This window comes from Phodopus roborovskii, unplaced genomic scaffold (assembly GCF_943737965.1).
Source record: "Phodopus roborovskii unplaced genomic scaffold, PHOROB, whole genome shotgun sequence".
NCBI lineage: Eukaryota > Metazoa > Chordata > Mammalia > Rodentia > Cricetidae > Phodopus > Phodopus roborovskii.
In genome coordinates, this window is record NW_026126487.1 from 3,870,797 (window position 1) to 3,898,611 (window position 27,815).

At 47.3% G+C, this 27,815-nt stretch overlaps 1 protein-coding gene across 1 annotated transcript; it reads left to right on the forward strand.

Annotated features, from left to right (window-relative positions):
* Positions 1–1,056: 1,056 nt before the first annotated feature.
* On the forward strand, positions 1,057–26,530 carry Mmp2 (matrix metallopeptidase 2). The gene is made up of 13 exons (XM_051195125.1): positions 1,057–1,319; positions 3,941–4,167; positions 4,882–5,030; positions 5,939–6,067; positions 6,226–6,399; positions 9,120–9,293; positions 10,084–10,257; positions 12,762–12,917; positions 13,868–14,009; positions 17,281–17,417; positions 19,276–19,435; positions 23,265–23,374; positions 25,673–26,530. The coding sequence occupies exons 1-13, from the start codon at positions 1,167–1,169 to the stop codon at positions 25,774–25,776; spliced, it is 1,989 nt and encodes a 662-aa protein (XP_051051082.1). The 5' UTR covers positions 1,057–1,166; the 3' UTR covers positions 25,777–26,530.
* The last annotated feature ends 1,285 nt before the right edge of the window (positions 26,531–27,815 follow it).

The window sequence follows — 27,815 nt, forward strand, 5'->3', positions numbered from 1 at the left end:
CTTCAGCAGGATAGCCTCTACCTTTAAGATAGAGGGTACTTTTCTTCTTTGATATATCTTGCTAGAAATGTCTGTGCTGCTCCCACTCTGTTCCTCAAAGGTTTAGCTCTTCCTAACAGTTCAGAAGGTACTTCTTCCAGGAAAGCTTTCCTTGAATGTCCATATTAGTTAGGGTGGGGAGCAATAGGTAAGTCTTTCCTGAGAGAAGACATTTCTCAGGGTGGAGTGCTGTGTTCTTCACTGGATGTGATCCACTGAGAACTACCAGTGAGACCAAGCAAACGCTTACTTTGGGAGGGAGCGAGGAAGGGAGGCAAGGAGGGAAGGAGAAAGGAAGGAAGGAAGGAAGGAAGGAAGGAAGGAAGGAAGGAAGGAGGCCAGATACTACTAGTTTCTATATGACTCTTTCTACCTCTATTCAGTTTCCTCTCTTGTGTTTCCATGTCTGATTATCTAAAATTTCTGCTTCCCACCATCAAGGTCAGGGTCTTCTTGCTTCTAACCATCACTTTTCTGACCCCTGGTCCAGGGAGCTCAGTGTACTGACCCCAACATCCCTCCAAAGACAAGGCCACCATCCAATCTCTAAATATCAAGAGTCTCTCTCTACAGCACCAGTTGTTAGTACCAGGATCCTTAGCCGTGCTCCTAGATTGGGAGCCTGTAGGTTTAGAGGTGAAGTGGTGGAGAAGGTGCGCAGCTATGGAGGCTGGAGGTTGCTGGAGCCAGAAGGGGGATGGAGAATGTAAGAAGAGGTAGGAAGAAGCTGAGAAAGGGGAATGGGGGTGGGGACGAGAGGGGCGGGCCAGACTGCGCCACCCCTTTATCCCGTCCCATTCCCCTACCCTCCCCACTCAGCCGGGTGCAGCCAGCACTCTTTAGCCCTGCCGGCCACATCTGGCGTCTGCCCGCCCTTGTTTCCGCTGCACACAGCCGTGTGCATCCAAAGCTCTAAGTATACAAAGGATTGCCAGGACCAGCAAGCACTCGCGGTAGCGGGCGGGTTGGGACGCGGAAGCCTGTTATGAGCCCCTGAGCCCTGCGAAGCCCAGGCAATTGAGCAACGGAATCTCAGAACGCCGCCTTGTGGAGCAGGCGCCAGCCCGGCGGACCCCAGCACACAGCCAGCGACCTCGGGGTGACACGCAGAGCCCGGGAGCGCAACGATGGAGGCACCAGTGGCCTGGGGAGCGCTTGCCGGCCTTCTGCGGGTTTTCTGCATCCTGGGCTGCCTGCTGGGCCGCGCCATCGCCGCGCCATCGCCTATCATCAAGTTCCCTGGCGATGTCGCCCCCAAAACAGACAAAGAGTTGGCAGTGGTGAGTTGCTATGCTGGCTTCATCCAGCCAAGTTTAGACAAACTTTGGAAGTGGAGGACTTGGGCCATCCTCCCTCTGACTCAGTACTGGCACACAGAGTCAGGAGGGGCTTTGGTAAACATCTTTGAGGGTCTCCTTGGTTAGCTTTTGTAAACTCTGGAGAGGGGGCTTTGGTTGATAAGTTATTTAGGGAAGTTCATGGTACATCCCAGGGACCAGGAACAAGCGAAGAAGATTGCCTTGGGAAACATCTGGAAAAGGTTGTTTTTGTGAATAACAGAGACTTTGTCTGCGTACCTAGGGGATTTGGTTTGAGGTGGGCTTTATAAATGTCTTTTGGACGCATCAGGAGAGCTGGCAACAGAGCAGTTGGCAAATATCTTGGCAGATCTTTAGGACAATCAATTTAAGGGAAATTTCTTGAAAATGGGGGTGTACTTTGGCATATAATTTGTATAAGCCTTTGCACATAGAAGGATAACCAAAGCAAGGCTTGTCTAATTTCTGGAAAACTTTGGCACACATCTGGAGACAGGCCTTTGGTGAGACTTTGGAGGGGGCCATTTGGCAAGTAACAGAGACTGGAGGAGAGCAAAAAGGGCGTTTTGGTGCTTTGGCTAAAGGCAGAAGTTGTCCAGGAGGGTCTGAGCTGAGTTTCTTTGAACTTTTCCCGGGGGTCAGAGGATACAAGGAAACAAACCTCCAGGCTGGCGGGCGGGTGTGAGGAGCAGGCACAGAGGGCCAGGGCGCGTGGGGCGGGGGCGGACTGATTCGGGCTGGGGTCGGCCAGCGGCCAGGGCGACCTCCTTCTTGGCCTTCCTCCCGAGGAGTTGCGGCTGAGCCTGTGCCTGACTCTAGGACTCCCTGGCAGCAGCGTTGCATCAGCCAGACTGGGAGATAGTTGCAAGGCAATAACACCCACAATGAGGAATAGGCACTTCTAGCCATCCATGGGTCATGGATTGGCTTAGATGCCAGGTCTCAGGACATCTGGACCTTTATTGCCTTTATTCAACCATTGTAGAAACCCTCCAGCCAGCCTCCTCCCCAGTCTACACAGAACTAAGAATCACATGCCTTTGGATAGCATTTGGGTGTCTCTGCTGCATGAGACACCAACTCTCTCTCTCCACAGCCCTCCCTTTACAGGCTCTGTCCTCTCTGGCTAGATGGGTTGGGAAATTTTAAAATATTCAGCGTGCTACTTTTTTCAAGGGCCTAAAAGCAGTGATGGCTGTTATTAAGAGTGGAACTTAGGAGCAGTTACTTGGGTCTTCACACCTTCTGTAAGCCTAAGGAAGCTCTTGTTGCCCAGAGCCAGTACAAGTGGAGAGAAGCTAACAAGCAGGGTGGGGGGGGGCTCCAGTCATTCGTGGTGGTGCACACTTGTGAAGCCAGTCTTGGGGAAACTGGGACAGGAGGGTTTTGGGTTCAATTTGAGCTTGAACTTTAAAGTGAAAAGGTCATAAAAGAAAAAGAGAGAGAGAGAGAGAGAGAGAGAGAGAGAGGGGGGGGGGACTTTGAACTTACACTACTCCCTGCAAACTCTGTCAGGGAGTGTATTAACCTACTGGCCTGGTGATCACTGATGACTGATGTGACTTCTGGAGTGGCCATTTCTTTGAAGTCAGAGAGTCAGAACGGCATCCACCCGTCTTTGTGATAATGGGCAGGTACTCTCAGATACTTAGAAGAGCATTTGGCACCTGGGAAGCACTCAGTAAACATCAGGCATTATTGCTGCTATGTTACCATTATCAGCACTACTGTCATCCCCTCCTTTCCCCCTTTGTGTACTACCTCCAAGGATGTGAGAAACAGTCAGCATCGGTTCTGGCTCCGTTCACCGTCCCATGTATTTAATTTTTCATATCTTTGTGATTTCCACCCACGTTCCCTCACAGGGGTTTGGATCTTACAGACTAGAAGTGCCTGTCTTGCTCATCAGTTTATCCTGGCAGTAGCACAAGGGTTATTGACACATGGTAGGCTTCAAACAATGCTTGTTGAGCAGCTGGCTGCTAGTTTGGGGCAGACCCTCTGAAGAATAAGACTGGTCTCTTTTGAGAAATTGCAGATGAAAAGTTTGAATGCAAGTCTGCTACCAAACCCCATGCACACAATTCTTGAATTTCTTTATAAGAAAAAAAGAAAGGAAGGAAGGAAGGAAGAAAGAAAGGAAGAAAGAAAGAAAGAAAGAAAGGAGGATGATGTATGCCTAGGCCTGTTGGAAGGTTCAATCAGGTAGATGCTGGAGTATCAGGGTTCAGCATGGGCTCTGGAGTATGACTGCTTGTTGTCAGATCCAGATCTGCCATCTGTGAGTGGTTTCAGCTTAAGCAAGTCTTTTAAGCTGTCATATATAGTGGGTGATACATAAGTTAACATCTGCTAAATTCAGAGAAATAAAAGGGGATGGTAACTGTGCCATTTACAGATGCATACCATTCAGTTGGTGAGTGACAAAATTCATTTGGGAGCCTAAGACACCACTCAGTGTCCTTGGACTCCTTGATTCTGTTCTGTCCCAAGTAGGCAGTATTTGGGGAGCAGTCAGGACTGTGTTCTTTGCCATCCCAGTGTGGCTCCTGTCTTTGAGATTGACTACCCGTCTCTTTCAGCAATACCTGAATACTTTCTACGGCTGCCCCAAGGACAGCTGCAACCTCTTCGTGCTGAAGGACACCCTCAAGAAGATGCAGAAGTTCTTTGGGCTGCCCCAGACAGGTGACCTTGACCAGAACACCATCGAGACCATGCGGAAGCCACGCTGTGGCAACCCAGATGTGGCCAACTACAACTTCTTCCCCCGAAAGCCCAAGTGGGACAAGAACCAGATCACATACAGGTGCCAAGGAGGGGTTGGGGATGTAGGGCCAACAGCCTAAGGGATCTGAGTCTCCTTGGGACTTGCCTTTCCAATTCAGGAGATGAACATTCAGGGACTCTTCATACAGAGTTCTTGGTGAGTGCAGCCAGGCAAACCTAGGCTTGAGTCTCATACTCACTGACCATGGGGCACTGGTTTTATTCTCCTGGACTCTGAGCTGGTATCCTTGCTTATGAAAGAGGGCTAAAATATCCACTTCTCATAGGGGTGATTGGGGAATGAAATTAGATTACATGCAAGGCAAAGGTTTCCACAATGTTTGCTACAGAGAAAGGGTCTAATAAGTGTTGGTGATTGCTATTATCATTTGGGTCATTGGAGTAAGTGGAAGGAGCTTGATGAGCAGCTAATAATTATATTTTTAATCTTGTTTTGTTATGATTTTCTTCTAATTGGGTTAAGATTTTTACCCTGTGTGGCTGGTGTTTATCAAGGGTGAGATCTCTGCCTTTTGTCTGATATTGTACTGTTTAGGACTCTGATGCCTTTGTCCCAGACAAAAGTGAGAGATGAGAAGGTCTGGGATTCTGGAAACATCAGGGCACTATAGGAGGGTGTTCTCAGTGAACTTTGCTCAACACATTTATACAAGAACACCTACACTCATGCACACACATTGGACACTAGACACTTGCACAGTTTCATACTCACATGCCTTTCTTTCCTCTCTAGGATCATTGGTTACACACCTGACCTGGACCTAGAGACAGTGGATGATGCCTTTGCTCGGGCCTTTCAAGTATGGAGTGATGTGACTCCACTACGCTTTTCTCGAATTCATGATGGGGAAGCTGACATCATGATCAACTTTGGTCGCTGGGGTAGGCAGAAGGGGGCTGGAGAGTGGGGCAACATAGAGACAGCAGGGCCATGTAGACATTTGAGACATGTGGGGATGCTGAGGGAAGCTTACCAAGAAGGTGTAGACACTGGATGTAGGTTTGATAGAAGTAGCAGAACATTGCCAAGACACTGGAGAGCACAGCTGTAAGATCAGAGGCTGCACTGCAGTGTACCCTCCACGCAGTGAAAACCTCCTGCATCCACCCAGAGTAATACGAAAGGCTTAAAATAATATGAAAGACCGACCTTTTAAATTAAAATTCAGTTGCCACAATAGCAACAGAAGAGAACGTGGAATAGAATCTGGGGTCAAACCACCATATAAACTGTTGGTACGAACTGGCTGCAACGTAAATATGAAGGCTGGTGGTATAGATACCAGGCAGTAGAGCAATGAAGGCAGATGGCAGGGGAAGGACAGCGTAGACATGGGACTGAGGAAGGTGAGCATGCTGTCACAGTGACCCTGAGAGCTAGCTCTCTGGGTATCAATGACAATCTGCCGGGAGAGTAGGGCATGGTGAGGAAGGCAGTGTTGACGGGAGGTCATGGGTGTCAGGTGGTTAGCTTGCTTTAGTGGCACTGGAGGCATGTGGGTGGGCACAGTGCTGTTGATAGCAACGAAGATAGCAAAGGTCAGCGGTGCAGGTAAGAGGACCATGTGCACTTGAGAGGACTTTGGGCCACTGAATGGTAGCAACCAAGCCAGAGCTTTTCCATTTACTCTCTGCAATGACTATCTTAGATAACCACAATGGGAAAAGGGATGGAGACAGGTGCTTGGAGGGCAGAGGCATTTCAAACACAGCTTAGGGTGTGGCTAGACTTAAGGACCAAGTGGTGGGAGTGAGGAATGTTAAAAGCTAAGAATCAATGTGGGTTTCAGAGCATGGAGATGGATACCCATTTGATGGCAAGGACGGACTCCTGGCACATGCCTTCGCCCCGGGCACTGGTGTTGGGGGAGACTCTCACTTTGATGATGATGAGATGTGGACCTTGGGGGAAGGGCAAGGTAAGACAGCCTCTACTGACATGTTTCCCTGTCCCCTAGCAACCAAAGCCAACCTTAAGCCTTTCATCTTCTCTGATGGGATCAGGGCAATGAGAGGGGAAGGGAAGTCAGCCTTCAGGGTTCTGGAGAGTTGGGTTCCATGCTTGTGTGCCCCACAGTGGTCCGGGTGAAGTATGGGAATGCTGACGGCGAGTACTGCAAGTTCCCTTTCCTGTTTAATGGCCGGGAATACAACAGCTGCACCGACACCGGCCGCAGCGATGGCTTCCTCTGGTGTGCCACCACCTACAACTTTGATAAGGATGGCAAGTATGGCTTCTGCCCCCATGAAGGTGAGCATTTACCCTGGCCCCAACCTACCCAGACCCCCAGCCTACCTGGGTTCCTACTATGCCTTCCCCCTCCACATTCCACAGTCCAGTCAACCATCATCCCTTCACTGGTGTCCATTATCCTGATTTTAACCATCACCGTGTCCCTCTTCTATGTTAAAGTTGTATATTAATGTCAGGTACACAGTCTAGAAATGTATAGTTGTGCAATATCATCATCACTGCATGAACACAGTATCCTTATATAAGCTGAGAAGGGTACAAAGTTACCAGCCAGTCTGACCTTATGGGACCACTGCCACATAGGACCACCACCATGTGTGTGGTTCGTTGTGACTCAAATGTTATTTTTGTGGTATATGACCATATGTACTTACTTCATGTTTATGTAAGTCACTTCAGGTTCTTTAAAGCCTCACTGTTAGGAGTATTATTTGTGAAATCATGGATTTGGTATATTATTTTTTTTCTAACATACCTGAGAATAACCTTAGATTATTTCTGGGGCCACCTTACACTCCAAACAAGACCAGGGCCTCAAGGACAGGGAGACAGGAAGACAGGAGGACAAGAGAGTTGAGGCACAGAGATGGATCAAACACATAGCAGTTGGAGGGGAACAGGGCTCAGTCCAAGCCTTTATTTGAAGTAGGGTCCCCAATTTGAGAAGTTAGCCATCTCTCCCACACTGGTCCCTCTGTACTAAGTGAGAGTCAGTGTAAGTGGTCACAGCTATGACATCTGATTCTTCTTTCTATCATTGTGTCATGGTAAAGGCACCTAGCTCTACTCAGTGTGTGTGTGTGAGTGTGTGTGCGCACATGAGCATGCTCATTCAAGCTCAAAACGTTTTTTCTCTATCTACCATCACTCGAGGTAAAAGTGTGGGAAGAGGAAGGGTATTGATATACACATTCCATCAACTTTAAAAACTTCCTGGATATACTTTTTAATCACAAATCTTTTTAATAGTATGCATGACTTCATATTTGGCCAGGCCATCTCACTTGACGATTCTAGAGATCAGAAGCCCAGTAAATGTTGGAGAAATGGGAGAAAATACAATCATACTTCTAAGTATTAGCTTATTCTCCAGTCCATAAAGACTTTCCAGGGTCATGAACTGAGGACAGTTTGTTTGGGGAGAGGAGGAATTATGATTGTATATAATTGTGTATGTATGTTTGCAACTCTCCCTGTCCCTATTGCAACAAAACACTAGCACCAATCATCTAGACAGAAGGGACAAAACGAGAGTTTCTAGTTGTCTTCCTGTTTACATTTCTTCTTTCCCTTCTTCTTTTTTGGGCAGGGAGCATCCAATCCATGACCCCACACATGCTAGACACACTCTCCTCCATCACCAAACTCTACCCCCAGCTTGTTTATGCTTTTATTTCTGAAGCGAAACTTTGACATAAAACTCAAGCTATTGACTATTAGCAAATCATGGATTTTAAAATAAAAGTCTGCATCTTGCATTTCCCTGTAGGACACAAGGACAGACAGAGACCCCTGAGTCAGCCCTTCTGTTAGAATAGGCTTCATGAATAGATATGGAAACAGCCCCCAACTTCACGAGCCTGGAAAGGTTCTCTCTGTGTTGGACACTGGCCGTTTCTTTGGTCCTTAGCCAGATGCAAATACGCACAGTGTACATGTGTTTGGGTTTGGAAAAGCAATTCTGATTACTCAGCTCCTCCTGATGGCTGACTCAGTGTCTGCTCTTAGAACTTCTCTTTGGGAGGAGGGTGGGTCCCAGAGGAGATGGGCTTCTTGGTGGCAGATACATAGCTGGTGGAATAGGGGTGATCATTTAGCCCTTTTCCAATCTGAATCACCAGAGTCTCTGGACTCAGTTTAGTCTCATCCCTAGGTCTCACTCCTCCTGCTTCATTAGGAAAGGTTTCTTGTTTGGGCTTGAACAGAGCAATAAAGATAGAGACCCACCAGTCCTGCACTCGGAGGCTAGGGGTTGGGCTCCATTCAACCCATGGTAGAGTTAACAGGCCTGGTGAGGTCACCTTTGGCACTGCTGTGCACAGATGGTCCTTGTTACGCACTTGTGGTTTTGCTAGTTGGCAATTCCAGAGACACACCATTTTGTAACTCTGGAGTGGATGGAGAGACGGAAGCCTTGGGAGAGTCCAAGACAGACTGACCTTGATCCCATCCCTCCCTATTCTCCAGTCATGGCCCTATCCTGGGGTTATCAGAATGGGAGGCTTAGATACCAGCTGCCGCTGCCTCCTTCTCCTCTCCCTTCTGCGGGGGCTATGGCAGCAGTAAAACTGTCCAGAAAGGACTGGAGCTTTCTCAGAGTAGCAGATTTCACTAATGAGTGGAAACTGACTTTTTAGATGTATTTTTATCATTTTAAATTATGTGTATGGGCGTGTGTGTGTGTCTTTATGTGAGTATATACACATGAGTGCAGGTACCCTCTGAAGTTAGAGGCATCAAATTCCCCAGAGTTGGAGTTACAGATGGTTGTGAACTGTCTGACCTGGGTGGTGGGAAGCAAATTTGAATTCTTTGGAAGAGTAGCCATTTCTCTTAGCTGTAGAACCATCTGTCTAGTCCCTAGAGATTGTTTGTAATTAATATTTTTAACACAGCAACAGTTTGATTTGTATGAGCCAGTAAGTGGGTGACTAGCCAGTTCTGCTCAGGCAGACATCTCTCTCAATGGCATCTTCTTTCTCTCTTCCCTTCCCCAGCCTTATTTACTATGGGAGGCAATGCGGATGGACAGCCCTGCAAGTTCCCATTCCGTTTCCAGGGCACTTCCTACAACAGCTGTACCACCGAGGGCCGCACAGACGGCTACCGCTGGTGCAGCACCACTGAGGACTATGACCGAGACAAGAAATATGGATTCTGCCCAGAGACCGGTGGGTATCACTGCCTCTCTCTGCCCCCCCCCAGAGGCAAGCATTTTGCCATTTAATACCCACTTGCCCACCCACAGCATCCTTTTCCAAGACTAGCTGCCAGTGCCATGTGGGCATGGAAATCAGCTGGGGCAGTTGTGCTTTGACATCTGGCAGACATCTTGCACCTTGCTAGCTGGGCCTGCACCTGTTGTCTTTCAGTTCTGACACTGTGTTCCTCTCCCTCCCTCTGGCCTTGAATCTCTCCTCTAGACTTCTCTTGACTGTATCTCCTCTCAGTCTGATATTCATCCTTCCTCACATCTGTCTTTCTCCATTCTATGTTTACCGAGCCTGATCCTTGAAGCTAACTCAGGAATTGGTCTCTAAGACTGAGCCTAAAGGCTCATCTTCTAAGACAGTTGAGACTTTCTAGAGTGTTGAGACTATCAGCTTGCTCAGGCCTCTGGGCATCTGGCCCCTCTGCTCCTATATACAGGGGTCCAGTTCTGGACTCTGAACTGTGGCTACCTTGGTTTAAATCTTGGCTCTGACACTTACTTTCTAGCATTATCTGCTCAGCAAGCTCTCAAACTCTTTCATGAAGTCTCGGGTTTCCTATCTATGATATGGAAATTTACTACAGGGTCTCTATCGTGCCAGAGTTATTGGCGGGGGGGGGGGGGGGAGGTGTGTGTGAATAGGATGGATCAGTACCCAATGAGTTTATGTTAATGTCAACATCTTGTCACTTCCTGGTAGTGGCCTCAGATCCTCTGCTGCCCCTTGACCTGTGTTCTTTACCCAACAGCTATGTCCACTGTGGGTGGAAATTCAGAAGGTGCCCCATGTGTCTTTCCCTTCACCTTCCTGGGCAACAAATATGAGAGCTGCACCAGCGCTGGTCGCAATGATGGGAAAGTATGGTGTGCGACCACAGCTACCTATGATGATGACCGGAAGTGGGGCTTCTGTCCTGACCAAGGTATGAAGCCCTGGCTTTTGGTAGAGACACCAGACACTCTTCCACACCTGAGCTAGACTATTCCGAGGCTCAGACTATTTTCAGCTCAGACATTGTCTCTAGACAAGTGTCTTAGTCAAGGTTTTTATTGCTGAGAAGAGACACCATGCCCACAGCAACTCTTAAAAGAAACCATTTAATTGGCACAGCTCACTTATACTTTCAGAGATTCAGTGCATTGTGATCATGAAGGGGAGCGTGGCAGCATGCAGGCAGACGTGATGCTGGAGCTCAGAGTGCTACATCTTGCAGGCAACAGGAAGTTAACCAACAGTCACACTGAGGGAAGCTTGAACAAAAGAGACCTCAAAGCCTGCCCATACAGTGAAACACTTCCTCCAACAAGACCTCAACTAATAGTGCCACTCCCTTCTCCCTTTGGGGCTCATTTTCTTTCAAACCACCACAAGATACCCCATTGTGCCTTCAGAGCTCCCCATCTGAGCAGACTCTGCTCAGCCACAGTGAAGACAGGTTCCTTGCTTAAGGTCTGGCTGATTCAGGTGGACACTCACACAGCTTCCACAGTGAGACCCTGATACTAGGCACTTACCCTTGGTGGGTATCTGCCCTCCTCTTTCTGTTCTTGCCTTCCACTCCAGCCACCCTTCCAGGCAGGCCTGTCACTAGCAGGAGCCATTCAGTGACCTTGCTGTTGTCAGGACTGAGCGGGGTGCTTTGGGCCTAGCTTTCAGAGCCCAGAGGCCCAGGGCTTCAGGTTTCAAGTAGCCCAAAAACATTGAGATATTAGAATGGGTCCAAGACCTGCCAGAATTGAGTGAGCATCTGTTCTAGTTTGATTTTTGTTATTGTGAATAAACACTTAGGGAAGATATGGGAATAAACAGGCTTACAAACTCAGGTTACAATGTCTCGCTGGAAGTCAGTGTAGGAATTTAAGGCATGAACTGTGCAGGAATACAGCTTTATTGATGAAACTCAGGGCAGGAATTTAAGGAAAAAGCCTGGAGGCAGGAACCATGCAGGTACAAGGCTTACAGGCCTCACTGTCTGGCTCACAGGCTCATGCTTAGCTAACTTTCTTATATAGCCTGGGACACCAGCCCAGGGAATGGAGCTGCCCATAATAGGCTCTGTTCTTTTGTATCAACTAACAATGATACATTTCTGTACAGACATGCCCAGAGACCAACCTGAAAAAGGCAACTACTCAATTGAGAGTTTTAAACTATGATTCTAGGCTGTGTCACAGGGACAATTATTGCTAACGTGGCACTCTTTCCTTCTGTTACTATTGTTCTTTTTCCCCCATGATGAGATGGACCTTGGTGAATGCCACAGCTGTTCAAAGGAGTTTTTCTTTCCCTCCAAATGCCATGCTAGGAGATACGCTGCTCTATGCAACTTCCGCCAATAGGATCTCCATCCATTTGAAGAGTTTGTGACCCCCTCAGGCTGCCATATACAAAGATAACATACTGATGGCTTAAAACAACATAAACTGATTCTTTCCTGATTCTGGAGGCTGGAAGTTTAAAACCAAAGTGTTCCCTCTGAGCTTTATCACTTAATTGACTGCCTCTGTCATTACATGTCCATCTCTGTTCCTTATCTGCGCCTGTCTCTTTCTCTCTCCTCTCATGAGGTTGTGATCCACACTGAGTTAAGAGCCCATCCACTGCAGTGCTGTAGCATCCTCACGTATTTATTTACTTGAAACAAGGTTGCTCTCAAGCTCACAACCCTCCTATTTCAGCATATCAAGTACTGGGACTGTAGACATATAATACCATTCTTGGCTCTGCCTTTCATTTTAATGACATCCACAAATAAGCTCACATGTCCTAGATAGCCAGGAACAGAATATGAGTGTATTATTTTTTTTTTGTGGTAGTGGGGCCTGTGGGATAATTCAGTCCTACTAGGGTGTGGTACATGATTTGCCTGCTCTCTGTGACCAAGCCTGAGCAGCACATGCAGGCATGGATATGTTTTGTTTCAGTTTTCCTATGGGGCTGAAGATGTTGTCATGTGCTAGGCAAATGCTATATTATCAAGCCACATTCCCAGGGGATGGTTTACTCCCTTCCCTGAGAGGAAATAGTGAAGCCCTGAGGCCAGTCTATCCCTATTGCTCTCCTTCTTTGAGATCCTGAGCAGCATGTTTGACCCCAATTCTCACAAAGAACAGAAAGCATGGTTTCTAACAGCTGAGACTTGAAGCAGATGCACTCCCTCATATCACATGCTGTCATCATTGAGAAAGAGCAAGTCGATGCTGGGTGACTGACTCAAAAGCAACAGAACTCTCAGGGCAAGGGAAAAACCAACAGACTCACCCTGGAGAGGTCCCCCAAAGTTTCCTTCATATGAGGCAAGTCTTGATGCTTGCCTCATCTCTCTCTCTCTCTCTCTCTCTCTCTCTCTCTCTCTCTCTCTCTCTCTCTCTCACTCTCTCTCTCTCTCTCTCAAATCCTACCCCCTGTTCTTGCTTTGGCATTCAGGATATAGCCTGTTCCTTGTGGCAGCCCATGAGTTTGGCCATGCATTGGGACTGGAGCACTCACAGGATCCTGGAGCTTTGATGGCTCCTATCTACACCTACACTAAGAACTTCCGCTTATCTCATGATGACATCAAGGGGATTCAGGAGCTCTATGGTAAGCCTCAGCTTGAGGGCCTCTGGGGGGTTGGAGGTGTCTACAATCATCCCACAGCCTGGGTGGGAGGCCACAGAAGTGGAAAATGCCAGATTTCATCTAACCAGAATGGCCAAGGACATGGATGGTACTGGTCCTTGGGCTTTGGAGTAATGCTTCAAAGGGCTGTTCAACCAGCCCTGTCTTTTCTAAGCTAGCCATTCATGCCCCTCTTGGCTCACCATTTCTAGGGCTCTCCACTTGCTAGGTGTGTAAACAGGCTGGACAAGGTTTCAGCTGTCAAGTAGAGTTCAGGGTCCAGAAGAGTGAGCTGAATACAGGGCAGGATTTTCTCTGGCACAGGATTGAGGATGTTGATGTTTGAATTTGAGAAAGAAACATAACAATTGGTTCCTGAAACCAATGATTGTCTATTGTTTGTGCTGCTTTTGGAGAGGCTAGAGGTTAAAAAGCCAGTCCATTGCTAAGAGAGAGAGAGAGAGAGAGAGAGAGAGAGAGAGAGAGAGAGAGAGAGAGAGAGAGAGAAATCTATTATATAATAGTCCTTGTGGTTCCAGGCAGAATAGTGAAAGTAAAACCTGTCTGGGGAAGTCTAGGGACACTGACTTGGGAAAGAATTAGAGAGCTAGAGAGTGAGGTGTGGCATTGCAGTCCTACCCTGCCACAGGCTAGCTGAAAAAGATGGAGCAATTCACCTCTCCAGACTCATTTTCTCAAATGTGGCTGCTCATCATAAGGACCAAAATGGGAACCCTTAAGAAAGTGTCACACCTCTAGAGAGGTCCCTAAAGTAAGAGACCACACATGATTCAGGTTTCCTTTAGTTCTCCTCTCTAAGTGCAGGCTACACTGAGGCGGTTGTCTTCCTTTTAGCCTTTATGGGTTAAGTGACCAGTACTGGGGCCCAACCTGGTGATGAGTCTAAGTTCAAGTGTCTTCCCATTCCCCAGGGCCCTCCCCTGATGCTGATACTGACACTGGTACTGGCCCTACACCTACACTGGGACCTGTTACTCCTGAGATCTGCAAACAGGACATTGTCTTTGATGGCATTGCCCAGATCCGTGGTGAGATCTTCTTCTTCAAGGACCGGTGAGTGAAACTGCTTTTGTCTTTCTGGCTCTCTGTCCCTTCCCATGGTTCTTGTGTTCTCACTGTTTGTTGAGGACCCCTGGGGCCTCTCAGAATGATCTGCAGTAAGCAGTGTCTCACAACCTGCTGATCTTGGTGGCTTACCACATAGGTGTTCCTCTTGAATTCTGGGTTTACCAGGGATCTTGTCTAGGCTTTTGCAGCTGTAGGGAGGGTCAAGTACATTCTACATGTCACTCATTCTCCTATAGTTAGTAGATACTTGTGGCAGATGACAGGGTTAAGAGGCCAAATAAAACCATACACATAAATTGAAGGATTTGATGCATGTCACATCCAAGAATCTACTGATGAAATCAAAGAGTGTAGCTAAACTAGGCATCCAAGTCACCCAGCTCAGCCCTGAAAGATAGACTGTGTTGTCATATAGTAAGGTCATCTAGACATGATTCTAAAGTAGGATAGAGAGAAGAATATAGGGAATTAGCCAGTTTTCCATTGGCCTCCTTGAATGGTATTGATTTCAAGTGGCCAAATTGCTGTCTGTATAGATAGCAAGTGACCATAGGTAAAGAGAGATTATTTCTTTCATTCTTCAAGGCTATGATCATGACAGATGGCTGAGAATCACCCTAATGCCCCAGATCCATGGGTAATGGCAAGAACTGTCTAGGACCTCATTATAGAGTCTTTCTGTCCATTATCTATCTATCTATCTATTCATCCCTACCCTTAGCTACTTATCCATCCATCCATCCATCCATCCATCCTCTTCTTCTGTGTATCTAGTCTTCATTATACTTCCATACATTGATTCAATTATCCACTCCTCAGTTCATAGAATATACTAGTTAAGAAAATGGGCTGTGGATATAGAATACTACACTCACTCTCTACAGGTTGTATGGTTACTAGTAAGTTAATCATTTTCTCTGCACCTCTGTTTGCCCATCTCTAAGATGGGGATAATATCTTACCCTACCAAATAGAGCAGAAATAAGAATCAGATGAGTTTAGAGCTTAGAGTAATGCCAGCACAGAGTGTGTTTGTTTAGTCCATTAGTTGTCATCTTAACAAATCATAATTTAGCAGCTATTGTGCCTGTTGCCTTAATTGTAGCTAAGGAAAGGAAGACAGTGTGCTGGGGATAGAGGCCTATTTAATGTCACAACACTGTTCTCAAGAGAAGAGCACAGGCCTTCTACACCAGAACCACCTAGAATGGGATATTTTAAAAAATGGGTTCTGCCCTCTCTCCTGAGTCCTTTGACTGGATTCTCTGGGGGCAGGGCATATATATCTGCATTTTATCCAATTTCTCCAGTGATTTAGAGAGATGGTATACCACCTGTGTGGTTAGGGGAAGAAACTCATAGCAAATACATAGTAAGACAAAGAGCTTCTCTGTACAGATGTCCTGGTCAGGGAAGGCTTCATGGTGGGGGCGTCCTCTCAACCGGACCCTGCTGCTTCTGGTGGATAGTGATAGCAGTAACAGGTTAGGAATCAGAAAGCAGGGACAGATAAAAGTCCCTGACTTACACTGTGTGGGGCAGAGAGTCTGGGGAGGCTAAAAGGTATTCCAGGAATGCCTTCTGTTCTACAAAGGGCTTCTCTTCAGACATTGGGGGCATGTGTGGGATTCATGTGCCCTGGCCTTCACAGAGTCTACCACTGGCTAATCCAAGATAACAAGTCAATTATAGTTAGTGCCCAAACCAGTATTAGTGATTGTTGATACCACTGATGTCCAGCTGTCCCTTTTAGAAAGGGAGACAAGGTAAGAGGGGACTCTAGTCTCCAGCAAGGTCCCTAGCTTGGCACACTTGCCACTGTGGAAACTGACCACTTTCTATCTAAAGGACCTAAATGTGTACTCAGTGTGCTCACTGAATTGATCATTGTAAATAATTAAACAGTGAATATATATAAATATTGGTGCCAGGCTCTGGGAGGACAGGGAAGTACTACAGGATCCTTGAATATGAATTTTGGACCTAAATCCAGGTAATAGCATAACCTATCCGAGGGTTGTTTGGAAAATTAGGATCATTAACCTGCTTGTATGTGCTGCTTCAAGTAATAGAGCTATCACCTTCCCCTGTTCCCAGTTAAAAAGTGGGAAAAATTGCTCTTTCATGGTGTAGTGTCCAGGGGTGAGGCTGTTTTAAAGGGCAGAGGAGGCAAGTGACTTGTCTTTGTCCATTGACACCTTCACATGGCCTGTATGCCAAGATTAGGTTCTAAGATGGTTGTCAGTGGCAGTTAGGACCACAGACTTCCCACATCCAGCCAGAGTGTGGAGTCAGGTGGGAGGAAGAGAGAGATGTCTAGAGGTGAGATACTGGTCTATCTGCTCAATCTTGTCATGCTGATGTAAGACACAAGGCTTTGGCAAACAGAGTTATCTGGAAAGCTTGTTCAAACAGAGTCTCAACCATAAGCCAGAGAAATCTGCTCTACAGATCTCAGGTCAGGTCCAGAAATTCGCATTTCTAACACATGTCCAGGTGCTGGTCAGCCCACTGGTCTGAGGCTCACTCACAGTTACAGAGCAAGTGGCTCACCCGTGACCAACCTGCCACTAAGGCCACATGTAGCTGAGGATAGCTTTTGTTTTGGTAACATAATCACAAGTCATGTGGTTCAGACACCAAGGCCTCATTCCTAGGCTGAGGACGACGTCATGGGCAGCAGGGGCTCCTGATGTTGACGGGTGGTTATAAGTGTGGATCTGAGAGGAAGGATGGTACGGAGAGAGATGCTGGATGCTGGGTAGATCACCAAGCACACAGGGTATGCAGTTATGAGGGTTACATTTTACAAGGCTCATTCATAAACGTGCTTGGCACTCAGTATGCCCTTAGTAAATGTAGCTTTTATTTTGCCAAGGCACACAGACTCATCCCATTTAAATTCAGAAAATGCTTTGAAGAGTCACCAGTCCCTGCCTCTGCTGGCCTTCAATCCAGTAGGACAGATAGACACCAACAGCTGCTCCAGGCACTCAGTGCTGGTGTTTTTGAGAGGAACTGAGTAAGGAAACACAGTAAATAGAGATAGTTTGGGAAGGCTTTCTGGAGGAGGCAGGGATAAGAGGGATGGGTGGCATTTTGCAGAACAGTGTCATCCTATTCCTCAGGGTCCCTCTCCAACCTTCTTTAGACCTTGCCACCTTCCACTATGCTATCATGTTTCTGAGTGGGTTTGCTGGTTAGAGCTGCAGAGTGATGAAAGATGTGACTTCTTATGTCCCATTCCTGTACCCAGGTTTATTTGGCGGACAGTGACACCACGTGACAAGCCCACAGGGCCCTTGCTGATGGCCACATTCTGGCCTGAGCTCCCAGAAAAGATCGATGCTGTGTACGAGGCCCCACAGGAAGAGAAAGCTGTGTTCTTTGCAGGTATGTGGGAGGCTCTTGTTGGCCCTCGGTTCCCGTTTAACTGGATCCACTCCTCCACCAAACCACAGTTCCCAGGCTCCTGCACATGTCCCACCTCCTTGAAGGATCTGATTCCATATCATTTCCTGAAGCACAGTGTCTTACTTGGTTCTATTGCTGGGATAGAACACCATGTTTAAAAGTAACTTGGGTAGGAAGGGGTTTATTTCAGCTTATAGTTGTAGTGTAGCATGAAGGCAAGTCAGGGCAGGAACTCAAGGCAGGAACTGAACCAGAAACTATGGACAAACACTGGCTTGGTCCCCTTAGTGCTTGCTCAGCTTGTCTTATACACTCCAGGACTGCCCACAGTAGGCTGGGACCTACATCAGTCACTAATTAAGAAAAACATTTCAAGTGCTTGCCAACAGGCCGATTTTATGGAGGCATATTTTCCTCAATTGAGAGTCCCCCTTCTCAGATAGCTTTAGCATGTGTCAAGCTGACAAAAAGAAAAAAACTAGCCAACACACGTGGGATTTATCTGGAAGGTTGGCCTAGACACCCAGCATCAACTAGCCCCACCCACACAGGGAATATTTTCTTTCCCCTGGACTCTTTGTCAGTCTTCTGGTTCCCTTTCTAAAGGAAACAGAATCCCCTCCCAGTGCCATTTCCCTAACATCTTTCTAGTGCTAGAGCTTTGGCCAGTAGCTGCTTTATTTAGACCAGTGTGTGTGTGTGTGTGTGTGTGTGTGTGTGTGTGTGTGTGTGTGTGTCTGTCTGTCTGTCTGTGTCTATGTGAGAGAGAGACAGACAGGCAGACAGACAGACAGACACACACACACACACACACACACACACACACACACACACACACACACGTGCAATCCAGGCTGGCTTCAAACTTGATGGGTAGCCACAGGTGACCTTTAACACCTGGTCTAATTTGATGCTGTGACTAAAACGCAGGGTCTTGTGCACAGCTCTCTATTAATTAAGCTACATCCCCAAACCCAAACTTTTTAAAACCATTATGTATATTATGTATGCCTGTCTGTGTGTCGGGGGCAGTGCATGGACATGAGTGAAGGTGCCCACAGAGGCCAGAAGCATTGGTCTCCCTGAGCTGGAGGTACAGGAGTGTCTTAGGGTTTCACTAGCTATAATAAAACACCATAACCAAAAACAACTTGGGAAAGAAGGGGCATATTTCATCTTACCCCAGTCATCCAGGGAAGTCAGGGCTGGAACTCAAGGCAGGAACCTGGAGGCAGAGGCTATGAGCTGCCCAACCTGGGTGCTGGGAATCTAACTCTAGTCTTCAGGAAGAACAGGAAGCAGTCTTAACCACTAAACCATCTCTTCAGCCCCCAGACCCTCATTTTAAACATAAAATACTTTTAAGATACATCTATTTGAATATTAGTTACAGTAGGGTGGCATCTAAAAACAAGATAGAAACAAACAAACTGTCCTTTTTTACAGTTTGTTGACTCATGGTATGTAGACTCAAACAACCATTGTTCTTTTTTTTTTTTTTTTTTCAACTAGGCATGTTATCTTTATCTTTGTTTTGAGGCAGAGTTTTATGGCCTCCTTATAAAATTCCCAGTACTCAGGAGGTAGAGGCAGGTGGGTTGGAAGTTCAAGGCCAGCCTGGATTACATGCATGTGCTTGTCTCAAAACCAAAGTGAAACTAATCATAACCCAGTGGTGAGGCCTGCTTCTAGGTACAGAGCTGGGATGTGAGCAGAAGGCTGTTCCCTGTTGAGGAAGACCCAGTAGGATCTTACGCCAGAGAGATGACAGGGTGGGCAGGATTGGTCTGAGGCATTTCCCCACAGCCACTAACCTACCTTCTGCCCCTTCCCTCAGGGAATGAGTACTGGGTCTATTCTGCCAGCACCCTGGAGAGAGGGTACCCCAAACCACTGACCAGCCTGGGGTTACCTCCTGATGTCCAGAGAGTAGACGCTGCCTTTAACTGGAGTAAGAACAAGAAGACATACATCTTTGCTGGAGACAAGTTCTGGAGGTAGGGGGCCCAGATGGAATGGCAGTATGGCTAGTTTTATGGGGCCAGACACTCTGTGGCTTAATATATACAGTATGAGTAGACATCCTCTCCCTGCTCTCCCTGACTTTTAACCTTTCTGGCAGCAGGCCCTCCAAGAGAAGGCACCACAGAGTGCCCCCTCCTCATGACATAGGGTTATTCTAGCTAGAATCCTCTTTGCTTTTTCCGCTGCCTCTGATTGGACTTGCGGATATCTAGTCTAGATCTTGTGTTATGGCGACTCACAGTAGAGTTGGTGATACTCATACAGATAATTGCCACGACTGTTGCTATTATATGCTAGACGCTATTGAAAGGCCCAGTAAAATAGGGACCTCTATTCTTTGCACTTTTCACATGCAGAAAACAGGGTTTTGAAAGGTTAAATAACTAGCCTCAGGTCCCATGGCCATGGAGTGACAGCTGGACTTTGAGCCCTGGCATCCTGACCCTGGAGAATGTCTTATTCTTCCTGATGTAGTGGAGGGAAGATATAGGCAAGGCAGCAGAGGAAAATGAGGAAGACAAAATCCAAACCAGGCCAGGGGCCACAGGCATCACCCCTTATGTCTGCAACAGCAGGCACCCTCCCCCATGTCTGCAGCAGGCACCCCGCCATGTCTGAAGCAGGCACCCCCCCCAATGTCTGCAGCAGGCACCCCCCCCATGTCTGAAGCAAGACACCCTCCCCCATGTCTGCAGCAGGCACCCTCCCCCATGTCTTCAGGCCTGGCCAGTGGTGAAGACTGGCAGAGGAGCAGTTTTAGAAGCAGGAGAGAAGGCTCTAGCACTGAGAGGCAAAGGTCCGAATGATGGGCCAGGAAAAGCAGTGTCCATGGACATAGCTCAAACTCAGGAGCATGCTCACGGTCCTTCACAACTTAGCCACTAGGAAACTTAGGCCCAAAGAAACTAGAAGGACCTGGTCCACTTCTATGTAAGTGTGCTGGCCCAGAGCTATGCTTAAAGGTGCTTTGCCTCTTTCTCCCCAGTGCCTCCTGGGCTGCCTCATCAATGAGGAAAAGCATGGGTGGACAAAAGCTTTACAGTTTTCTTCTTTTCCTCCCCACTTCTGTGGCTGTCAAGGCAGCCAGGTCATATCAGGACCACTGACGGAAATCCTGGACTTTGCTGCCCCTCAACAAACATTCCTGCTTCCTTCCTTCCTTCCTTTGAGGGCTCAGTCTCCTCCTCCTTTTCTTTTCTTTCCCCAACCGAAACTGCCCTGGTTCAGAAGCTGCTTATGTCCCCAGGCTGCCTGTGGCAGGGTGGAATTCTGGAGGCACTGTGGAGATGCTTAGCAACCTAAGCTGATTGGTATCTCAAGCCTCAAGAAGAAAAACATTCTGTCAGGAAACCACTGAGCAGACCTCTTGCCCATGGGCTCCGGAACTCTCCCCCAGCACGCCCACGTATTGCAAATGGCATCTTAGGCTCTTGAATTCGTGGGCACTCTAAATCTTTAAATCTGAGTGTGGTGGGCCAGAGAAGTCAGAGCTACAGACACATGACTCAGGAATCTCAGAATCGTAAAGCCTAGGTGATTCCCCCTGCCCTGCATGAGGAGCTCTCTCTCATAGTTTTCCTACACACCCTATGTGTGTACACATGCAAGAACAGGCATGTCCCATATGAACAGAAGTGTGCATGCATACACCAACTCCTAGGCCCTAAATGCCTTGCTGATTTCTTCTAACCCTTTTCCTTGACAAGGCCTTCCTCCAGCTCTAAATGCTAGAATAGATACCATCCTCTGCCGAGGAAGTTCCATGAACCTTTGGTCTAGTGTGGCCAGTGCTGATCCTAGGGTTTGGACTGGGCATTCAAAGGAGACAGGTCCCTCCCAGGAAAGATGGCACAAGAGTGTGAGACACTTTCTTGGGCCATGATTGCAGGAAAAAGAGAGTTTGGAATGCCTGGGGTGAGCAGGAACCCAACTGCTGCCTTTGAAAGTTCCCGCCGAGACCACAAATGTATATTCAGTGTCCTTTATGTGCTGTGCATAGAACTTATATACATTTGCATCTAATATTGGCGTCTCCTTCCAGACCTGTGCTTTGCTCTAGGTAGAGGCTATGTATATCATCTAGGTTTTTCATTTAATGTAGATATTGTTACCAGCTCTATTTCTGGACCAAGGGCACTAAGGCTGTAGTGGGTCGAGGACACATGGAAAACCTGGGACACAAATATCTCTTCGGACACTCTATATTGCACCTTCTACATCTGTAGATAAGCTGTCAAGATAATGAGGCTAGAGGGAGGAGGTGACACCTCTCCTGATGTAGCACTGTAGTCTTTTTGGATGAAAAGAACTTGCAAGAAGCAAGTGGTTTCATTTCTTGGAGCCTCACCTATACAATGGGGTTGATCCTGTCCCCGCTTGTTGTTGGGGAGTCCTTGGGGCTTGGGACACATATCTCCGTACCATTGTAATTCCAGGAACTTCGTAATACAGTGGGCTCAGCAGTGGTCGGTTGGGGGCATGAGGATCTTGATCTAGGGGACTTGGTTTCGGAAACTTGGGCCACAAAGAAACAGAAACTGTCAAGAAATTGTCTTCAGATGAAGCTGTGGTTATGAAGGTGTGACTGACAGTTCTTGGGGGTGATAATTTGAAAGGGAAGCCCCTCAAAAGACAGCCTTGGGGTAAATCTATGCTTGGAAGTGGCAGGGCTGTTCTGGGGGGAAAGGAGAGCCACCCAGGAGAAAGTTTGCTCCAAAGTGATCTGCTTAGAAATTTTCTCCAAGAAGGTGAGGTTTGTCTCATCTTCTGAGATATCCACAGGCACAGAGTAGGGGCACATTAGCTTTTTTTTTTTAGTGTTAAATCACTACAATAAAATTAGTAGGTTGAGGGGCAGAAGGAGAAAAGGCAAAGGAATTAAAAGGACAGCAATTAACAAGTTTTCCAAGAAACTTAAAACAGCAGCCACGGACAAAGACTTCATAATGCTCAAGGTGTTGGCCCGGATTAAAGACAGGGCCCAGAGGAACATGTACCGTGACAGCTGCAGCTGGGACTGGGGTGGCATGCAGTCTGCCAGTGACTCATGCCCTGGAGCTCACGCCCACCACATTGCATTGTGACCTCACTCTCTGAGCCTCGGTTGACTCCCAGACAAGGCTCGTTATCTCTGCTTCACAGATGAAGAAGCAGCAATTTGTCCCAACCACATAGTGAAAGAATCATGGGTCTAATGCACTGGTCTTCAGACAGTAGCCGGATATCAAAGGTTGTGTGTGTGTGTGTGTGGGGGGGGGGGCTGGAGAGATGGCTGAGCAGTCAACAGCACTATGTGCTCTTCCAGAAATCCTGGGTTCAATTCCCAGTACCCACAAGGCTCATAAACATCTATAATAACTCTAGTTCCAGGGCGTCTGACTCCCTTTTCTGGCTTTTAAGGACATTCATTCACATGGTACACAGACATTTATGCAGGCAAAATATCTAAACACATAAAAAATAAAAATAAATCTCAAAATAATTTTTTTTAAGCTGACAAGGGAACTATCAATTCCCAAATCCCTGCTGAATACCAGACATGGGAGAGACAATAGCACTGTTGCTCTTAGGGATTGTGTCAAACCATGCAAGTAGGAAGAAGTAGTGTGGGATTCAGAGGCAGGCCTTCTCTAGGCCCTCACGCTGCTGCTGTTTCCCTTCTGAAGGTCCAAGTCTTTTTCCAGAACCCACTCTGTGCCATCCTTTGGACCCTTCTTGCTAGGACTCGGGGATGAAAGTGGTCAGCGGTGAGGGTGTTGATCTTCAGAGAGGCCATTTGTTTCTCCCTGTCTCTTTCACCAGATACAATGAGGTGAAGAAGAAAATGGATCCTGGTTTCCCTAAGCTCATCGCAGATTCCTGGAACGCCATCCCTGACAACCTGGATGCAGTTGTGGACCTGCAGGGCGGTGGTGAGCTGTCCAGGCCACTGTTGGCATTCTAGGGTTGCCTGCCCCCAGCCAGGAAGCAGCTCCTCCTTTGTACACACTCCCGAAGGGCAGCCATGCAGTCCTGGAAAACAAACCAGCCCCTTTAGCTCAGTGCTGGGAAGGCAGCCAGTCTCCTGACCCTTGCTGCCCCAGCCAAGCTCCAGGCTGTAAGACCTAGAAAGGCCCCTTCACAGCTGCAGGGCCTGTAGCCACAGCAGAGGAGGGCTGGGAGGCCTCCGGGGACCAGGAACATGGCCTGGTGCCCTGGATTCATTCTGGGGGTTGAGCCAGGCTGTATTGGGTTTCTTGGGAGGCCCTGTGAGCACCTCCCGTCAGAAGCATGGCTCTACTTGAGACAAGGCAAACTTTGTCATGCTCTGTCACTCCCGTGGCAATGATCTCCCACCCAGCTGCTTGCATCTTTGCAGAGTCAGCACAGGGTAGCATTTGGAATTTGAAAACAATATTCCCAGGGAGGCTTCTGCAACTCTCTACAGTCCTGGAAATGAAGTCAGTTTGGCTTTTGAGAGGAGGTTTTAATTTGTTTCCACAAAAGTTTTTTTTTTTTAATGTGGTGTGTGTGTGTGTGTGTGTGTGTGTGTGTGTGTGTGTGTGTGCTTGTGTGCTCTTACCATCTGTAAAGCTCATAGACCTGAGTTCCCATGGCTGAAGTTCTCACTAGCACAGAAGGAAAGCCATGTATAATTAGGTGCTCCAATAAGGGTTACTTTCAGCAGAACATCTATCAAGTCCGTAATGTGAGCTATATGGTTTTAAATGGAGTAAACAGGATCATGCCTGTTTGAAGGAATTCACAGATGCCAAAACTTCTAAAGGCCAGGAGGGGAAATAGTAGAAAACAAATTATGCATATGAGTGTGTACATGTATGAGTGAAAATGTGTGTGTATGCAATGTGTGCATGAGTGTATGTGTGAGTATGTACATGTGTGTGCTTGTGTGGGCCTCAATGTGTATGTGAATGAGAGTGGGGGGGTGGCTGGAGTGTATGAATGCCCGTGTGTGTGTGTGTGTGTGTGTGTGTGTGTGTGTGTGTGAGAGAGAGAGAGAGAGAGAGAGAGAGAGAGAGAGAGAAAGCATGTGTGGGTCTGAGTACATGTGTAGATGTGTTTGGAACTGAGTGAGTGTGTTTGTGTGCCTGGCAGTCGCTAAATGTGTATATGTGAGAGAGAGTTTGTGTGTATGTGTGTAGTAGCTAAGTGTATCTGAGTGTGGGGGTTCCGAATGTGTGAGTGACTGTTTGTGTGTGTATCTGAGTGTGTGTGGGTATAGGGGGCTGAATGTGTATAAATGGGGGGGTCTGAGTGTGTGATTCTGAATGTGTGTGGGTGTAAAGAGTTGAGTGTGTGGAATTAGGGTGGGTTCTGAGTGTGTACGAATGTTTGTGTGTGTCTGAGTGGGTGTGGGTATAGGGGGCTGAGTGTTTGAGTGTGTGTGTATGTGTGTGTGTGTGTGTGTGTGTGTGTGTGTTGTAAGAAACTAGAGGCGAGTGAGTGGCAGGAAAGGGTTGCTTCTCAGTTTGATGGTTACAGACCTGCATGAGTAGAGTCTTGTGGGTTTTTTTTTTTTTTTAGATATTCTAGAGGTTTAAAGAGAGGCCAGCAATCTGTATATTCATATGACATTGCCAGATGTGTTTACAGCTTGACAACTTGTTCACAATTAAAAACAAAATGAAGCAAGTATTTGTGTGAACCTAATAAACCTGATAGGCCTGGGGACCTCCTGCTTTCCATCCCCTGATGTATGAAAGTGTTTGGCTTGGTGCTTGTGCTCAGGAAGGTTCTGTTGTCACCAATAACAAGCATTACCTAAGTTAATCTCATTATCAAGCTCTAAGACAGCGGTTCTCAACCTTCCTGATGCTGTTACCCTTTAACACAGTTCCTCATGCTGTGGTGACACCCAACCATAAAATTATTTTTTGTTGCTACTTCATAATTGTAATTTTGCTACTCTTATGAATTGTAGTATAAAGATATGATGTGCAGGATATCTGATATGTGACCTAAAATGTTTGGGACCCACAGGTTGAGAACCACTGCTCTAAGAGGTTGGTGTCCCGATCCCTGGCTCTGAATTGAGCAGTCAAGGACAGGGAGACCCAGTTGCCTAGCTATTCCTCTTCCTCCAGGCCAGAGGGTCTTCCCAGGTTGGAAAGATTCTTCCCTATGCTAGGCAGATGTGACAACTCCCAGAGACCTCCCATGTGCCATGCCAGTTCAGGGTAGGCCCAATCTCTCTTCCTTGTCTCTTTCAGGTCACAGCTACTTCTTCAAAGGTGCCTATTACCTGAAGCTGGAGAACCAAAGTCTGAAGAGTGTGAAGTTTGGAAGCATCAAATCAGACTGGCTAGGCTGCTGAGCTGGCCCTGTTCCCACAGGCCCTGCAATCATCACTGCACACCAGGCCCAGAATCCTGGGGGAAGGATGTGAAAGGGCAAGGCTGCCCTGCCTTCAGCTCTGTAGTTAATCAGCCCTCTCCCTTACCTGGTGATTGAAGATTTAAGAGAGTGGCTTCTTTTTGTGCCCAGAGAAAGGTGCAGATTGTACCACTCTTAGGTGCTTCTCCTCCTCCCCATCTTAAGAGATGCTTGGATATTCTCAATGCAGCCCTCCTTTTGGCTGCCCTGCTGTTTCACACTTCAGGTTCTTCACATCCAAGATCTTCTATGGTTCACAGCTCCTCCAGAGTCAACAGAGACTGCCATAGAAGGGCACTAGTGGCCCAACAGCCTGGCACAGGGCATGGGATACAGGTGTGTCCAGGTGACAGCTGGAGACACCTGGTTTTTCGCTTCTGGCTGGCCTAGTGCCTGCACTACATTAGCTGTTTGTTTTGTATGCTCTCTGTTCATTTCCTTCAACCTTTACAGTTTTCCACTGTGCCGTATTTCCTGACAGAAGGACTCAGGTGGTCTGACATCACTACATGGTGCATCTCAGCCCACATAGCAATGACTTCCCTATGCACTCCAGAACATCCTCAGTCACCTCCTCCACTGGATGGAGGAGAACCAAGCCAGCGGCTTCCTGCTCAGCCTTCTCGCTTCTCCCTTTAACAGTTCCCCATGGGAAATGGCAAACAAGTATAAATAAAGACACCAATTGAGTGGCAGCGTCTGCCTCTGTTTTAGCATCCCACAGCCAGAAGGAGGAACCTGAAAAGTGCATCTCTGCCTAATGCAAGGCACAGATGATGTATGCTGGGAAGGTCAGAGCTGCTGAACTAAGAACCCTGGAGTAAATAGGTTTGTATGCCTGGTCCATGGGAGGAAGAACCTGGACATAGCTGCGGTTTTGATCTTCATGAGGAAGATCTGGATACAGCAGCAATTCTGTTGCTGTAGTTACGGGGTCTGTTGGAGATTCACCCCCCAATCGCCATCCTAATGATAGTGCTTATAGCAAACTCACAACCTCCTCTTCTAAGAGCCCTTGTGATCACCTTCACTGGAAATAGAGGAAAGTGGTTTGTCTGGGGTCAGACAGCCATTAGAAACAGCTACTGTCTATTGCTTGGGACCTTTCCTGGTAGGACTGGGGAATTGAGTGAGGAGTGGACCTGATTTCTAGGAGAAATCTCCGTAGGCCTGAAATCACCTTTTCTCCCATGGCCAGCCCATAAGTTCTGATTCTTGATGGTCCTTCTTGCAAGTGGCTAGCAAAGGATTTGCAGTCCTGTTTGAAGAGTCTCTAGGCTGAGATGCTTACAGAATAGCAGAAACATATCGTTATTAAGGTTCTCTGTTACATATTCAGAGAGAACTCAGCTGTTTCCCTCCACACCATTTCTTGAGTGCCTCACTGTGAGCATTACAATGCATTATTATTCCTTGCTGCAGCCCTATGATGTAGAAATTACCCTCTCACTCTTAGAGAAGGCAGTAACTCATAGACGTGAAGTGACTAGCCCACGGCCTAATATCTACTCTTTAACTCTGGGCAGTCAGGGCTCTACCCACTAGCAACCGACCTGAGGTCCTGGCCAACTCTCATCTTCCCCTTCCCCCTCCCAGGCAGGTTCAGACAGGCGTCATACTTCCTCAGTGTGAAATGGAGTCACTGTCTTGATCATTTCCCTTCTCTGGGTCAGGTTCCTCATCCACAGTGGAAGCCAATTACTTTTGCCCTTTCTAAATAATAGTTCAATTCCCACGAAAGACCGCATCACACAGCTAGTCTGTGTTTTGAGTAAAACAAACTCCACCCCTGCTGCGAAATCCTGTCTTAGCTGTCTCTCAACTTACAAACATCCCCAAGTCAAATGGGTTTACATGAAAACTAAACACTGAAAATCGAACAAAGATGAACAAAGCTGACCCTCCGTTTATTAATCTCCTGGGTTCAGAGCGGGCAAGTGAAGATTACACAGATGAGTGGTTTGGTTTAGGCACAGGATT